This window comes from Athene noctua, chromosome 3, assembly GCF_965140245.1.
Source record: "Athene noctua chromosome 3, bAthNoc1.hap1.1, whole genome shotgun sequence".
In the NCBI taxonomy this organism is placed as follows: Eukaryota; Metazoa; Chordata; class Aves; order Strigiformes; family Strigidae; genus Athene; species Athene noctua.
The window spans coordinates 3,539,774-3,556,976 of record NC_134039.1 but is presented as its reverse complement, the minus strand read 5'-3'; the positions used below and the strand labels follow the sequence as shown (position 1 = coordinate 3,556,976).

Genomic DNA, 17,203 nt, shown 5'->3' with positions numbered 1-17,203 from the left:
GGAGTAAAATTAAGTGTCTGAGGCCTTCCAGAGAATGTCAGGCTCCTCGGGGGAGGTTCCTTTTGCACGGTTGCTTGGAAGATGCGGGGAGGGGTGCAGATAGAAAGACAGGAATGACACAAAATTGTATCTGGGGTTGAACAGTAACTGCCTGCTGCACACATCTCTCTGTTACTGGTGTTTATCCATGACAGTATATAAAATACTTGCTAAAAAAGAAGCATGCAGGGGTAAAGGGTCCTTGGTATTTTTTTTTTTTTTTTTCCAGTCAGATTCATGTAAGGCTCTCTCAAGAGTTTGAATACCCTTGCTGAATGAAGTCAGTGTTCACTGAGAAAGAATCGTTGTGCTTTAACTTAATGAGCTCTGAGTTCCAGAGCTCCTTTCTGGTTTTCAGCGCCTGCATCAGTGATACTGAGCTCCAGGTACTTCTGCCAAGCTAGATACTAACAGATTTGAGCTGAGGCTAGTGACAATAAATGGCCACGTTCAAGTTAACTTGATAGAAGACTAAGCTGTTGCATAGTACGGCTGTCTAGTTTAAAACAAAAGTACAGGTACTTAATAAATACTCAAGGACTGTATGGAATGGGAATGGAGAAGAAAAACACTGCTCAAATAAGCACTTTCACCTGCAAACCTCAACCCAGGAAGTTATCAGCTAATAATTTCATAAAAACTTTCCATCTAGCAAATCTCAAAACACTTAAAAACATGTAATAGTGCATAATTTTTTCTTTTTATTCTCCTCCAATGAGATAATTTGGCAAAGTTTAACATCACCAAGTTCTCAATGAACAAATTTCAGTCCATTGCTCTTAACTTTGTATGCAGTTTGCAAGTTGGAAGGATCCTCCACTCTCCCTGGCTTTTACTTTGTAGCTGGTCGCTTCCTAAAGAATATTAATTACTGCCTTGTTCCCTTCAACAGCTGCTGAAAACCCGTGGGACAGCTGGACGCTGTGAAACAGCCATAGGAGATACTAGTTGAGCCTCCTCTTGTGATTCCTTTTTTGATACTGGTCGTGGCTTGGTCTGATTCTAGCCTAAATCAGTAGGGTCTGTGGTGGGGAAGGCAGGCTGGGTTTTTGATCTCACAAGGGGCAGGAGCTCAGGGCCTGCAGCACTCTGAGGTCACTGGGGGACTAGACATTAAAGCACAACTAGTAGGACCCTACACAGGAGCAAAAGGTTGGTACGGGGGGGACTGTACTAGTGCCAACGCCTACTTAACCTGACTGAAGTAAGGCAGTATTGCCTAGGATTGCTGGGCGGTGGTATCAGTAAATATACCAATTACAGTTACATAATATAATCTTGGAATTGTTCATCATACTGCTAGTCTGTCTCATCTTCCCAGCCAAGAGGAGAAAGCAGACTGGGAATCTTATCCAGCTGATATTTACATGTATACTATATACTTTTTTTAAAAAAAAAAAAAAAAATCCACCTTTATTCTTTTGTGGCTCACACTCTCCTCCCCTGCATTTTTCTGTTAGGCAAAAGGAGCAGATGAAAAGGGAGAATGGAGGGAAGGAGGTAAACGAAAAGCTCCTGTTCCATGGAACCAAGACGTCCTTCGTGGAAGCCATCTGCATTCACAACTTCGACTGGAGAATTTGTGGAAGCAATGGAACTAACTATGGAAAGGGTACGTAGGAAGTGGCTCTGTTAGACGCCTGCTTAGACTCCCCTGATACTACAGCAATCAAAGGTTTGAGGTTTTTAACTATAGAGGGTGAAAAAAAAGAGGTAGGAATTGGTTTTATGATCTTCCTTCCCTCTGGAAAGGACAAGGATTTGCTTTGTGCAGGGGTAAGTCTTTTCACCAGGCGTTAAGAGAATTGACATAGGGGTCTGAAGAGCCTTTATTGCTGTAGGTGGGATCTTCTGAAGGCTCGAGATCATTGTTTGAACTTACCAGAGAAATGGCCACTAGTCTTCATGGCAGAGAGCAAGAAGGGCGGGCATTCCCTCAGTAGGATCATGGAAGGCCCTTGTGTTTTCCTGTCTAACCCTCTCATCGTAACACGCACACCTGTAGTGTTTTTATATGTTTCCGTTTTTAAAAAACTATTCCTAAAATAGCAACTTCTGAATGGAGATTCTGTGGCGAAATCCTTTCACTTGTAAAAAGTACTGTGATATTATGTAAACTAAGAAGAGAGCTGAAAAGTGGGTCAAATACTGAAAAACTCCGTTTTCCCTGTCGCTTTATACCTATTCCTTACAACTGTGTTTTCATACCATTTTCTAGGAAGTTACTTTGCCAGAGACGCTTCCTATTCCCATAGATACTGTCAGCCTGAGGTGAGAACAAACATCATGTTCGTGGCTCGTGTGTTGGTTGGAGAATATGTTAAAGGCTGCACAACCTACGTTCGCCCCCCAGCAAAGTCTACTGATGGGCTCCGGTTTTATGACAGCTGTGTGGACAATGAGCTAAATCCCTCCATTTTTGTTGTCTTTGAAAAATACCAGATTTACCCAGAGTATATAATACAGTATAAAGAGGAAGATGAAAAATGTACGTTATCGTAGAAGGATGGGAGCTGTCTGTATCCCTCATCTTATTTTCCGTAGTGCAGGTATTCTTGTATTGGGTGACTGCTCTTTTTAACACAATCCTTTAGAAAGTTAATCCAACTAATTCCTGTACTGAGGAGGGCTGGCAAAGCAGATCTTATACTTGTTGAGACTAATTGCCTTCTCTTCTCCTCTTCCTCTCTTAAATGAAGCATAGACATTTAGATAACTGTAGCATAAAAATCAGAATCACAGGATGGGAAATCAAATGTTACGACTTCTGGGGGCAAATAATTGTAAACACGTTTTCTCAGAAATACAGTAGAGGGGATTTCTCTTGGCAAACAGCTCAGTCGAGAAAATAGTACAGTAGTTTTTAAGCAAACTTTCAGGCTTTTGGTAGTCAGAGATTCTTGTCAGTGCAGAATACGACTGTTCTTGATCCTCTCGTCTGTCACCATTCTAAACGAGTCAGTGTGTGAGAACGATGTAGATTTCAGAGTGCTGCTTGTTTATGCTGATAGTGTCAAGCTGAAAATGATCGAACAGAAAAAAAACAAACTCATTTTAAATCAGTGATGTAAGTTCTCGAGTGTAGAAGTTTTATCTGTACAATGGCAGGTACCATTTGGATCAGCAAATGTTGGATCAGATTCTTTCTGCAGATCTGCAGTAACTTGCTGTGTGACCTGTACGAAAATAGAGCTCAAGCGAAACCCTGAAAGTCACAACCTGTGAATAAGCAGGTAGTAAAATTTGGTGGTTTGGATGCAACTAATGGCCGTAAGTATAGAAAGGCTTGTGTCACAAGTGACAGATGTATTTCCTCAATGTGAACGTTCGCTTGGCAAATCCTATAGGACAGGAGAAACATCTTAAAAAGCCTTGATATTTTCTGTCCTATTTCTATACGTTAATTTTCGTTTTTTCCAAAAATATGACGTGACTGGAAGAGACCAGTTCTGTTCTCTAGAGGCCAGTGGTAAAACTGCTGTCCTAAGACACTTCGTAAATGTGTTTCGTTGCCCACATCACGTTGGGCAACTCACTGACAACTCCCAGGTGTAGCTCCTTTGTGTTGGAGGTCGCTTTGGGTGACCCTGGATGCTGCTTCCCTGGGTCTGTTTTTTTGTCAGTGATGTACAACCCTACCAACAGGTGGTTAAGCCCTTTTTTAGTAAGTTACGTGCTTTTTATCATCCAAGAAAGAAAATAGAAAAACTCTGTGAAACTTTCTAATGAATTTTAATATGGAGTTTGTAAGTTAATGGAACTCAAGACCCTCTGTACAAAGATGTCTTATTCAGAGGGAAACTGTTAGTGAGGATGGGGGAGCGGTAATTTTTACTTTCAGATAAGCTTTACAGTAACACAAACACCTTCCTGGTTATTTGTATCTTCAGTACTAATCTGTCAACCGTGTGTGCTACTCAAGTTTTCAAGTTACCAAGAGGACAGGGAAAATATATCATACTAGAACATCTTACTGAAATCACTGTCTTAAAATTAAATGAAAATATGCATCAGTAATGTATTAAAAGGGGAAGATTTTATCACTTTCTAAGATCTCTCCCATTTTTGCTTGCCTGTAGAGTGTCTCAGTCACTGAGTTTTGCCGTACTTACAAATAAAATATGTTTTCATGCATTTTTTTGCTTGCTAGCTTGCAGTTTGTACGTAAACTTACTGCACAACTCACCAGACCTGGTGAACCAGATGCTCAGTGTCTTCACTCGTGTCCCTAAAGCAGGGAGCTGCACGGGTTTGCATTTTAGCACATTTTAGTGTGAAGGCTGGAATACAGTCTGATTTGTGGAGAATAATATATCTTATTCTTAATAAGGTACACTTAATTATTAAGTGCTGCAGTAGTTTGGATGGATTCCATGGATTCCAACAGTTGCTCTGATTGTCAAAGCTCTAAAAAAAGGGGGAAGCATAAGAAACAGTAGCAGAACTACTGGTTTTAATGTGTATTCAGGTACTGAATGGCAGCACAGGGTGAGGCTGTGGCGGGGTTCAGTCTGGAGCAGAGGAGGCTGAGGGGAGACCTCCTGGCCCTCTGCAACTCCCTGCCAGGAGGGGGCAGAGAGGGGGGATGAGTCTCTGGAGCCAAGGCCCCAGCGCCAGGCCCCGAGGGAATGGCCTCAAGCTGCCCAGGGCAGGGTCAGGCTGGCTCTGAGGAAGGATTTCTGTGCAGAAGGGGCTGTTGGGCGTTGGAATGGGCTGCCCAGGGCAGGGGGGAGTCCCCGGGATCCCTGGAGGGGTTGAAGAGTCGGGCTGAGCCAGCGCTGAGGGATCTGGGGGAGTTGGGAACGGTCAGGGGGAGGGTCATGGTTGGGCTGGAGGAGCTGCAAGGGCTTTTCCAACTGAGGTGATTCTGTGATTTATCCTGAGAATGTGGTCTTTTCAATACTTAGATGGGTAACTTCTAAAGAATCTGAAGCTGCAAGTCAGGCAAGTAGATGGAGAATACCTGCAAGATGCCGACAGCTCAAAATCAGAACAAATCACAAGATCCAGAGGGAGAACAAGGGAAGAACCAGCATATCCGGGGCCATGCCTCACCTCTCCGAAACAGCTCTTCCAGAGGCCTGGCCAGAACCACTGGTGGGTGGGGGTTGAACTCTCTCCTGTACGGGATATTGATTCTTTCATCATGGGGGGGCTGGACTCGGGGGGAGAGCTGCTCTGGGCAAGGAAGGGAGATGAGAACGTCAGCCTGGGTGATGATGCTGAAGAGAGAGGAGAGCTAGGGAAACACTCTGAATGCAAGAGGATGAAGCATAAAGAAACAGTTCTTCTACCCACCGGCACCTCTTCCTCTTCCTGATGCCAAGAATAACCCCCTGCAAGGGAAAGGCCGTGCTTGCCACAGTGGCCCTTTGAGCTCCACACGAGGCCTAACGTGCAAGAGGAAAGGCCTAATGCCTCATCTGGTACCCTTGGAGCCACGGGGCTGGTTTATGGTCCCAGTTGTTGCTGCAAGCGAAGACTAGCCACAAGGTAAGACCAAATCAAAGTGGGTTTTCATGATAACCAACAGAATTTTGGAAAGTAATTTTTTTCCGTTCCTATTGACTCTGAACAAAACCATATTTGCTTTTTTTCTGGCAATCCTCGTGCTGCCTATGGAGACTGAAATAGTCTGGTAACAGCACTTTCAATTTGTCACTGCTGATGCTTTTCTTGGTGTTTGGGATTGGCTAAAAGCAGGTTATTGACTGCCCTGCTGCATCTGCCGCATTCACCACCTTTATATTAGAATCTCATTAATGGTTTTTAGGGAATTCTGTAGGTGCAGAACAAGCCTGTTTGGTAAAGGTTAAAAATACATTTACTAAGGGCACAGTTTAACTTCACCACCTTCTAGGCACAGCATTACAGGGTCTATTCATATGCCCAGATACTGCTGCTCTTGCCTTTTTTTTTTTCCCCTTGATATTTTTGCTCTTTGAGGGAATAACTACTCACGTGTCACGACACCGAGTTCAGGGAATCGCACCATAGAACGTGTTGTGAGTAGCACCACTGTAAGTTTTTTATTTAAACAAACAAAAAAATATTTGTAAGTTTGCAGTTTACTTCTGTATAGATTTTTTTTTTTTTTTTTTTTTTTTTTTTCCCCAGTGTACCCCTATGAGCAGGGTACCAACCCTCTAGTTTGCTTACACCGAAGCGTAGGCCTGGCACAATTCAAACAGTCAGTCCCTCCCTCCACCCCAGCTTAAACCTTTCAAGTATGAAGCAGGAGAGTGTTCTGAGGTGTGTGACAGGAACAGTGTGAGGCTCTGGGGGGTTTGTTTTGCTTCCCTGGCACCTCGAAGCCATAAAAAAAAGCTGCTACTGATGCCTTCGAGCAGTTGGTGCCTGTAACAATTAGTGATCCATTATACCTTAAATATTAAGAAGTTCTTTTGCCAAACAATGTTTAAATTTGTATTTAACAAGGCCTGAGTGATTAAAACATACAGAGAAAATATCCTAACCTTGAGAATAGACACATCCTGGCAGAATTGCTCCAACAAGGAGGATAAGAAAGAACAACTTAGCTGGACAACAGAGCTGGGAAACATCCAAGGAGAAGAAATTGTCCTCAAAATGACTCATGACCGTAAAAGGGAAAAAGGAGTAGGGGGGGTAACTGCCCAAACGGCCACCCGAGACACCCCCCCACACACATGTAGTATAATTTCGCAATGCCAGCATTAAGTAAATGTAGTAGAGAGGTGGAGACTTCTTGGAAAATGTATGAATATTCATATCTTTAAGGTATATCAAGGATGAACTTTTGTTTTAGCGTGTGCATGTTACGTGGAATAATCCCCCGTGCGTCCAGCACTGCCTCCTAAAAACTTCAAACTGAGACTTAGAGAGTTCCTCCGACCGGCTTTTACGGCCACACGATGTCGGCGCCAGCTCTGAAGAAAAAGCTGTGAGCGTGCAGCCTTCTGGCACAGCTGCTCTTCGGGGTCTTATGTCTCGCATACGAGATTTGCAAGACAAATTCAACAGCCATTTCTGGGGACAGAGCCTCGAGGCCTCAGAACAAGCCCATTTCCCGCTGCCAAGCGTCTTCGGGGCTGGTGGGACTTTGCACAGTGGCTGCGCACAGGTAGGATCAATATCCTCTGGAAAGCTCTCGGGTCAGTCGCTCGGCCTACCAGGATGCTAAAGCAGCACATGTGCAGAGGTTCCTGCAGCAGCCTGAGGCCTTTATTTTGTATTTGAAAAGAGCTAGAGGTTTGCCTTTATCAGGCAAAGATGGGTTGAAAACTTGCATGCTTCACCCTGGGTGACTGTAATAAATCTGGTCTTGGATTTGCAAACAAACAACAACCAAAAAAAAAAGGACTTGACCCCAGTGTACATCAGGATAGCACTGAGGTGGTGGCACGCTTCTTCCCCCCCATAAACAAAGAAGCTGGAGGGCTGGGGGGCGAGCCCTTAGCTCCTTCACAGCAGCCTCCTCTACCCACCACCAAGCATCACTGCCCGTTCTAGGACAGCTTAACTACGAAGTCTAAACCAACAAAGCTTTAACAACTCTTTTAATAGGTCCTAAAAGCCACTGTAGCAAAGACTTTTTAAAAAACCTTTTGGTACAGCTTGCTTGATGTTAAGAGAAGCTGTTCTGTTTAAGGTAATGAATTAATGTGGTAAGAGATGAATCCCCTTGCGTTCTGGCTGGTCCTCAGAGATTAGAGGGGCTTGGAGGGGGCTGGATTTATCTCTTAATAGGTATGGCAATTAGGGCTGTAACTATAGGCCTGACACCAGACGCATGAACAGCCCACGAGCTGTAGGTCTGGCTGCATTCAGGAGAAGCAGTCAGGTTCACAAATAGTACAGTTTATTCTTATGCAACAGCTAAAGATTCTTTGAGATTGGCTACGATAAATGTCCAAGCTGCATGTTGGCTCTGTAGCACTACACACAAAAACCCCCGATTGCAATCGCACTTAATTCCTGGGTAATCACTCCCAAATCTTACCAAAAGGTGTCCCTTTGGGGGGGGTGAGGAGCACAGACCCATCCATCTGTCCCTCCGAGTTGGATACAAACTCGGGGTAGGATTTATGGAAGTGTGTACGTGTGGGTGGGCAGGACTGTGGTCAGACTTGTTTCTTGAGTAGCGACACAGCGCGTTCCTCGGTGCAAGGTGTGTGCTGGCTTTGTGGGAAAAGAGGAAGAATGAGAGGTAACGTCCGCAGAGCTCTGCAAAACAGCCCTTGAGAGAAGGGGAAGAGCAGGAGATAAATCTGTAGAGTCATGCCAAATATTCCTTGAGAAAAGTGGAAGAAGGGGACAGGGCGGCCTCCACCTCGCTTCACATTCCTTCTTGGTGCCACGGCAACACAGCACTGGATCTCCATCCCATCCTGCGTTTGTTCTGGGCACCGTGTGTTAAGGAAATGTTTTTGCCGTTTTGCTTTGCCCACACTTCCACCAGAAGTGTTACGAATAACTGCAGTAGCAGGTCTGGCAGTAGCACGCGGCAAAGACAGAACAAGAGACACGATGGGGCCGTCTCTGTATTTGCAGAACCTGTCCGAAACCAGTATCTTGTAAGCAACAGATCTTTATATAAAAAAAATTTTTTATCACCTGCTCTTAAGATATAAAAAGCTGAGCTTTTAGGAGTCTCCATGATCCCTGCTCAAGCTCTTCCTCTCCTGTTGTTCTTCCCACTGAGCTCCTTGCTTTTCATTATTTTCCATAATGGTAACTGAAAACAAGGCAGCATAGGATGGTGAAGCAAAACAGAATGAAAGTATTTTAGATAAAAATGAGGGGAAGAAAACCAGAAACTCCACATTTATGGACAAAATGTGTAGTACTAGTTGAATGAGAAAGCTTCTAGTCATGTTCACGGAAGCAAAGAGGACACTGTTACAGGTTTATGAAATTAGGTAAATAACCCATTTAAAAGCTTTACGCAAAGAAGTAATGTATTTGCTCTCAACTAAGCACGTCTTTGCATTTATTGATGTAAAGCAGACAAAATTCTCAATCACATTATATCAAAAGTACTACTAATGTAATTCCTGAATTTGTGTAGCAATGGATCACATAAACTACGCTCCTCGTAACCAGCCAGCAGATTCCTCTGGCTTTTGTTCTGTAATAAGATTTGATATATTCCTTGAGTAAAAAATCTACCTGTCTAAAGTCATTGCTTGAAATGCACCGATTAATAGTCAAAATCTAGTCTAACTTTAGCACAGAGCAAGCCAATCCCAGTCATGGCTGCACAGATAAAGTGACAAAGCTGAAGAACAGGGAACTACAACTGGCTGCAGGATTCAAAAGCCTGCAGGCAAGGATGCAATACCCTTAACCTGGTGTCACAAATTATCATTGATTTAAAAATAAACTACTTATTCCTCAAGTGAGGGCTGGGAGAAGAAGGGTGGCAGCAAGGCACTTCCACATTCCTCTATGCAGGAATTCCAGGACCAGTTATGAAGGTGGGTTTTTTGAGGTCAAAAGGAAACTGGGTGGAATGGGGCTGCTGTGGGCCACAGGAAAGAGGCCGAGCTGGCCAGGAAGGAAGGGCTGGCACCTGTGTGTCCAGGAGAGCTTGCAGATGTGACACTAAGGGCAGAGCTTGGGCAGCTGAAGAGTGTGGCATTTGTATTTGGGAAGAAGAGGCAGCATTCGTTCAGTTTTGGTTTGAAATATCCTTTCTCTTCATTAGGGATCTCTGGATGGCTGTTGCAGGACAAGCTGTTAGCTCTGCTACGCTGCAGAAATCCAGAGGCAGCAGAACTTTAGAGATTCATGGCTCATCCTGTGCCTCATCTGCAGCACAAAAGCTTGTCACATCATTTGTGCTGCGACAACGCTTTGTGCCAGCTCCCCTTAGTGCTCCGTCTATGGTAAAACCTCCCTTCCAGGCTCTACAAACCGGTTTTAAACTCTGCTTTAGAGGGACCCGTCCTATTGAGGTGGTAATAAGTTTTCACAGTGGTTTTAAACTCTACTTTAGAGGGACCCGTCCTACTGAGAGGGTAGTAAGGCCTGACTTTCCAAAAGCTCAGGTGAGCACAAAGACGCCAGTCCAAACTACCATTCAGAGATGGTACTAGTTTAGCTGAAATCCAGGCTTTTTTCCTTTTTTTTTTTTTTTTTTCCTGAAAACCTTAAAAGTGCCAAGGGAGTACCTGCATTAGAACAGTCACAGCCAGCTATTATCCCTCTGGGCTGCTTTTGTTCACATGGTAATTTCAGAAAGCTCTGAGGTGCTGTATTGAAAGGGAAATGTTTAACATTTTATGAGAGAGAGTTTTAAAATACACACCTGGAAAGAGATCTTGAATGCAGACAGACCTGTGACTCATGTCTGAAGGGACTGGAAGCTTGATACAGAATTCAGTTTATGCCTGTAGTGGCTCCAGCCCCATACTTTCCTGTTAGCTATATTTAAAATTACCTGAGTGGTTTACTGATTATTTAACATATTAACAAAGTAATAAATTGGGCCAATGAATGACTGAAATTCAGGCACTGTTACTGTGCTGTATATAATGAGGGTCAGAGGGAACTTTTGGAAAAATATAACCAGAAAAGTAGTGTCCTAGGATGCTTTGAAAGTGGTGCCTTAGCAGCAGCTTATTGTCTTTTTTTTTCTTGTGGAATCATCTAAGATACAGCCTCCTGAAATGCAACAGCTGTTTTGGTTTGGGTTTTTTTTGTAAGGAAACTCTCATCAGACCTCTGGCTCCTAGGGTACTCTTACCTACGGTGAATCTCTAGGTTTACAGCATGGCACCCCTCTGCTCCCTGCACCCAGACTTTGATTGGTAAACCGATTGCTATTTCAGCTGAAGCACAGAGGAAGGACTTTCACGCCACTGAATGAACAGCTGCTGCCTTCCTAATAAGTCGCTCTGTCATTGGAGAATTGGGTCTCATCACATCACGTTCTCTCAGGAGGCATCTGAGGAAGGAGAAGAGGTAAGAGAGAAACAGGAAGGTTGTGAGTAAAACCTCAGGTTTCCTGTAATATCACCAGTGGTATCCTGGTAAGAGGAGGAAAACAGCACGTACAGACCTGCTCGTGAGGTGCAAATTTCCCTTCTTGGAAATAACTTTAGGGAGAACAGTGTGGTTTTCAGCACTGACAGAGACTGAAACTGAGCTCTCAGAGATCAGGGTGCATTAGAAGAATTGTTTTGATATTGTATCTCATTTTTATGTTTCTAAGAGACCTCAGGAGGGAAAGAGGCCAGGCTGCATATTGTCCCAGGGATCTGTTATTTTAGGCTCACAGGCAGACCCAGTCAGTACATTCCAACAGAGCTCAATATGGGTGAAGAAGCAGCATCTATGATTTCTATCAAGCAAGGGATTTGCACTACGGTGAGTTCACATATCAGACTCTGCAAATCTTATTTCCCAATAAAGCAGATGTCATCAGCAGGACAGATTTGATTTACAGAAGTTTAGCAGCCCATTACAGTGCACTGATCCACAGGCAGGAGGCCACGTTTTGAGGCAGAACTATCTGAAAATCAACTGCCCTTGAACACAGACAGATCATTCATCCAGACCAAAAGAGTGTACTCCTGGAACTGGAAGCTAATTGTACTTTTAATCCTAGTTAAACGTTACTATACTGAACACAAATGCTTGCATATACTTTTACCCTTAATTTATCGGTTTCAGTATACTTGCTACTTTTTCCTTTTAGTAAAAGTACTACAAATGGTTATCAGGAAAAATACTCACCTTGCCAGGTTTTGTTTGGCTTGTGATTTAGAATTCAAAGCAGCATGAATCAATAACTGGCTGAAAACATCCCTCTGAAAAAAACAAGTCAGCAAAACCACAAAGTAATAAGTAATATATAAAGCGTTGCTGGTTACAATATCTCACCAAATTATTAAAACAACTGAGGAAGGAAACACATCTGTAAGAAAAATTAAACAGCCAACACTGCTAATAAGCATTTGCAAATAGGATTCGGTCACAAGCACAGTTCAGCTTTTCACTTTTGAAGAATGAAGTGTTGCTAATAATGAAAGTGCCTAACGGAGGCTGCTGAAAGAGCATTAAATCGCATCAGAAAGTCTTTTATTGATCTCCTTTACCTGAGCATTGCTGCCTCCTATTTGGATTAGTTGATAACGGATTGGGTACAGCAGGTCGACAGCTTTGTCACAATTTCCATTCTCAAACTCTACAAAAGCCTGGCACAGAGGCAGCCCCAGACTAGGAGCCAGGGAAAGCTCATGGTCGGCACAAGGTGCTCTGTAGAATGAGAAAGCAGTTAACTCCCCTAAATCAAATTAGAAATATGCATATTTCAGTGCCAGTCTGACACTGCCTGCAGACAGATTCCCCCCCCCCCCGTACAAACCCCAATGTTTCAGGCACTTTAGGTAACATCTTTTGGCGTGGTTATGTTACTTTCAGCTCTTTGTTACTCATCAGTCACTCCATTTGCATTCTTCTGAAAATATCCACAAAAGGCCCAAGCCCAACCCCTCCTACCTTTGCAATAGTTTTCACTAGAAAAGTGAGAAAACTGCACAGTTTCTCTTCTGATAATCTCACCAGCACATCCTACTGCTAGATCTTTATCCTCATCTCTGCCAAAAGTGGCACTCAGTCCCTTGCAAACAGCTCCGGATAATCATCTTGCAAAACACCTTGCCACAGGGTGCAGTGCCTCACCGTTTTTGTAAACTAAACCTATTCCCAACAACAGCTCTCAAAGGCTGCTCTTTTATTCTAACCACGACAGAATAGCGAGCTCTTAAGGTAGGGTTTTTTTCTTTTTTTTTTTTTTTTTTAGCGCTTGTATTCTAACCCATCTAAGAGTCGAAGAGGCACACAGCATGACAATATGCCTGCAGAAGAATGTGTACGTAATAGCAGGCATCCTTGTCCATATTAAAAACAAAACAAAAAAACCCCAAAAAAGTAAAAATACAAGTAACCAAACTGTAGCTCTTTGGTCTGCAGGCAATACCTCCACGGGACAATGTAGAACTGTGTTTTCCCACTGCTACAGAAGCAGCTGACCGTGATCAGGCCCTGGAGATCTTGCCATTTCAGTGGATGGGCTGGCAATACGAGGAGAGGGAGAGGGGGCTTTTTATCCCAAGCAATATAAGTTATTCCTGAGGATACAGTGCACACTTCGATGCTATAAATTCCATTCGCTGTTTAGAAAAGATTTTTCTGTAAGTTTTCCAATTTAACACTGAAGAACTTTAGTCAGTGGCTTCTGCTTTGAGTGCTTGCAGTGACAGCCTAGAGTCACCTTAAATTTACCAAAGCCAGAGCACACTCTGTGCTCTCCTTCCTGAGGCAGTATTACAAATTTCCCATTTCTCCCACTAGGTCAGTGTTGATTTTCCAGCATGCAGTGCTGCCCAATGTGTTTCTCATTCCTTAAACAAAATACGGCCTCCTGAAAAGCGAGAGGTGCACAAACAGAAGTGCATTTGAAATAAGCAGTTTGACATTAATGATGAAACAGTTTTTCATTTAAACATTTGTTCCAGCTCTCTCAGAAAATGCATGACTGATTTTTTTTTTTTCCTTTCTCTTGAAACTGATCTGAAGAATTAATTCATGAACAACAACAACAGCAACAACACCCCCTCCTGCATTAACGTTTCCATCCCTGAAAATAAGCATGTGATACCAACCACCAGAGAGCGCCATGGAATACTTTAGAAAAAAGTTTAAATCGCAAAGGCTAGGGAAAAATATTAATGAAAAGCCAAGAATGACCCTTGTTTGTGCCAAAGTGTTACGACTGCTTTTGTAACGCATATCTTAGGTATCATTTAGCTATTACATATCTTTGATATACATAAATTAATCCAGCCAGCCATCATCTCACCTTCATCTCAGAGTCTGTTTTTTCAAATAATAAAATTAAGCTTTATAACACTTCAAACTACAGCTAAAACTGTACAGCTGTAGTACTGCAAAAGGCTGAACATCTAGGCAAAAGGAAGCACTGAGTGAAAGGATAAGTAGCATATGTTCATTAAAGCTTCCCTAAAGTGGTGTGCATGTGCAGTTTTACAGACTTTATACCCATACTTACATATATTTATATACTTATATAAAAGATATTTGCCATTTCCTACTTTAGTCGAATCAGACATGCTTAGGATTGATTCGACAGTTATTTGTTTTTTGTAAGTATTCTTAAAAATGACATTTCTTTTTTAATATTTTTGATTGATGGGTATTATAGTCAGGAATAAATAGTGACAATTTCAGGTTCTCCTTCCTTCTTTTTTAAGGCAAGGGAAGCAATAGATGCTGAAACAGAGGAAAAACATGGGGGTGGGGTGGGTGGAAATTGCATTTAAAGTATCTATATATCAACCCATTCAAAAAAACCAAGGCAATTTATAGTTATTTAATACATAAAGGAATAGAAAAAACCCCCATTGTTTAGAAGAAATACTTAAATATTCAAATTTTTCAAATAATTTAATTTGAAAGCAAAACATTCTCTATTAGTACTTTAGCATAAGTACGTGAAATTCAATTTCCTGCAGAGGTACTCCACAACACATCAAACAGTAGCTATTGGAATATCAGTACCAATTAATGCTCTGTAATTAAAGAACCTTTTAAACCAGAGCAAAAAAAGAACCACCACAGAGAGCTGCCATATATTGTAGAATGCCCTCACTGAAATACTTTATTCATCGTAGGTAGAATGGCTTAGTGTGAACCCATTAAAAGGAAATACACAGCAACTGTTCAGTTAGTGCCCATGACCTCAAACATAAGAGATCTCTGCTTAAGAACACAGAAACCCCTCTAGACCTTAACTCAAAAAATAAATAATTATAGGGACCTCCTGACTGGAGATTGGCCTGCTTAAACCAGACATGTCCCAACGACATACTAAAGCAGAGAGGAGCATGTTGTAGTGCTTCAGCAAGCCAGAGACATTATCATCCTGAAGCTCAGAGCACAAAATATTTACTGAAGACAGTACTTTAATTCACTTGCTTACTTGGCAAGTTCCTGAAGAGTTGTTAAAAGCTCCTCAGTAGCTTTGTGGTCTTTGGCTCCAAGTGAGGACATCAAGACGTGCACGTCATTGAACAGAAGAACGTGATCTTTGGTGTGCTTCTTTGTAAGCTTGAGAACATTGTTCCACCTGTCTCCAAGCTTTACACCTGAGAGTAAAAAGATATTTTCCTCCGTAAAAATACCACTTGCAAAAGCACGACTGTGAAATACATTTGCAGTCACCGAGCATAAACAGCATTCCTACTGAACTCAAGGAAACATTCCCTGATGTTGCAAAATTCATACAGTAATGCTCAGCTGCAGCCGGCAGCATTTGGGCAAAGAATTTATTGAATGTGAGTATTTATCACTAATATTCTAGATCTCACTGTTCTGGCTTTATTACGAGATTGCTCATGTCTTCTCGGAGATGATGCTCACAATTAACCATCTGTAGCAATCAAAAAAAACAGAGCCATGATGGATTTCATAAACAAACCCGATGCCTCATTAGTGTTTTAGCAGAATACTGTAAAAATAATACCCATCTGTTGTTGCCCCCCCTTCATGAAATCTAGTTTATAAACCATAGTTTTAAAATGTTAAGGAGAAATGCCACTGAGTTGGGGGAGTACACAAAAGCCAGAGGCTGATATACATGTACTAGCTATTTTAATCACTATCAAAATAGAAAAGTTAAACATCGAACTTGAAATTTAATTCAAGGAAGCTCCACAGCTTTTTAGAGGCTTATGTACTTCATTTTTCAGTCTCAAATCTCCAGGGACAACAAAAATTAATTTGTCAAAAAAGAAATATGGGACCTATGCTAGTTTGAGCTGAATGAAATACCATACCAGCACGGAAAAAAAAACCAAACCCAAAGCTTTTGGGAAGAACAAAATTATGAGTTTCATGTTGAAGCTTTACTCAAGAGCAGAATTTTCTTCTGTAACAGATTTCTTCTGTCAAAGTGACCAAGCTTGCTCTGTAAGTATATTGAAACACTCCAACGTGCAAGGTAGGGGAAGGGGGAGGCAAAAAGCAAGCTGTTCCCCTTACAGTTAAGGTGGCTTTCCTACCTTCCAGGTGAAGCCTGTACAGCATCGAGCAGTTATCGACTACATCCAGCATGCTCCCACTCGACAGGCACCGGGGCGCAATCTGTAACCACAGGTATTCACGAGCTGCTCCACTTAGGTGCAAGTGGGAACTTATTCAGATAATCAAACTTGTTTTCACAGTACAGAATTGATTTTCTCTTTTTATTCATTCCAAAACTAATCACATCTTTCCTGAATACAGCCATTTGTAATGACAAGCACTTACCTCGCTTCATTTGTGTTGCTTTTCTTGTTATGAAGTATGGAGAGTCACCAAGGTATTTTATTTTTACCCGCATAGTGCCATAAATATTACTGCACTTTGCCAAGGTTAGTAGATAGGAGCCTGCCCAGCAGCTTTCTTAACGCTTGCACCACTTTTAGAATCCTTACAAAGATATCTTATCTAATTTGATCCTGCTTATTTACAAAGATTGTTTTGAAATCCAGACAGTGAAGAACTGTAATAAATTAACTAGGAATGAAAAGACATGCTTCTGTTGACTGAGTACCTTGTTAGGTACAAAACAGTTCGGTGCAAAAACAGTTCTTTGTACAGGTCACTTGACTTTGTAGGAAAATTATTTTCCATCCTTTTATAAAGCATGAATAAGAAACACAGGCAGAACGGAAAACAGTACCAACAGCGTAGCTCTTTCAAGCCAAGCAACACTTGAACTATGCAACATGTGACTCTTTTGAGAATTTCACCCCAATGAGAAATGGTTTCCCTGAAAAACTGTAGCAATAGATATCAATTTTATATATATATATATTTTTTTTTTTTCACACAGCACACTGTGACAGGTTTCAATCTCCTACAGAAGGAAACAAGCACGTATCGTGGTCTTAAGCATGTTCTCAGTAAAGAAAAAAAGGCCCCTACTCACATGTTTGTCATAAATTGTCAAAGCAGCTTCATATTCACCCTGTAAAAGCAAACAAAGACTGCATGATTAACGTTGAGATACAGTACCCAAAAGTGACCGTACATACAATTAATGGATGTCATCGTATTACTTCACAGCAAACCGAGTCAAAGAAACCTTGAGGTATTAAAAGAATAGAGTCTA

At 42.0% G+C, this 17,203-nt stretch overlaps 2 protein-coding genes across 8 annotated transcripts in view; one reads left to right on the top strand and one right to left on the bottom strand.

The window, feature by feature from the left end:
- LOC141958842 (protein mono-ADP-ribosyltransferase PARP12-like) overlaps positions 1-8,871 on the top strand; it is a 34,505-nt gene extending 25,634 nt beyond the window's left edge. The window contains exons 13-15 of one of the 2 annotated variants that reach the window (XM_074901791.1): positions 1,500-1,651; positions 2,258-2,310; positions 4,947-8,871. In XM_074901791.1, coding sequence (XP_074757892.1) covers positions 1,500-1,651; positions 2,258-2,310; positions 4,947-4,961 — 220 coding nt within the window. In that variant the 3' untranslated portion in view covers positions 4,962-8,871. Of the gene's footprint in view, positions 1-1,499; positions 1,652-2,257 lie in introns of both variants that reach the window. The other variant, XM_074901790.1, reaches the window with a different exon arrangement.
- Positions 8,872-8,993: 122 nt separating this feature from the next.
- The window catches only part of TTC38 (tetratricopeptide repeat domain 38), a 55,461-nt gene continuing 47,251 nt past the window's right edge, over positions 8,994-17,203 (bottom strand). For all 6 annotated transcript variants that reach the window (XM_074901796.1, XM_074901797.1, XM_074901793.1 and 3 more), the window contains exons 9-14: positions 17,021-17,059; positions 16,110-16,191; positions 15,029-15,194; positions 12,123-12,282; positions 11,761-11,834; positions 8,994-10,969 (exon numbers count right to left, since the gene is read on the bottom strand). In XM_074901796.1, the coding sequence (XP_074757897.1) occupies positions 10,876-10,969; positions 11,761-11,834; positions 12,123-12,282; positions 15,029-15,194; positions 16,110-16,191; positions 17,021-17,059 (615 nt within the window). In that variant the 3' untranslated portion in view covers positions 8,994-10,875. The remainder of the gene's footprint in view (positions 10,970-11,760; positions 11,835-12,122; positions 12,283-15,028; positions 15,195-16,109; positions 16,192-17,020; positions 17,060-17,203) is intronic.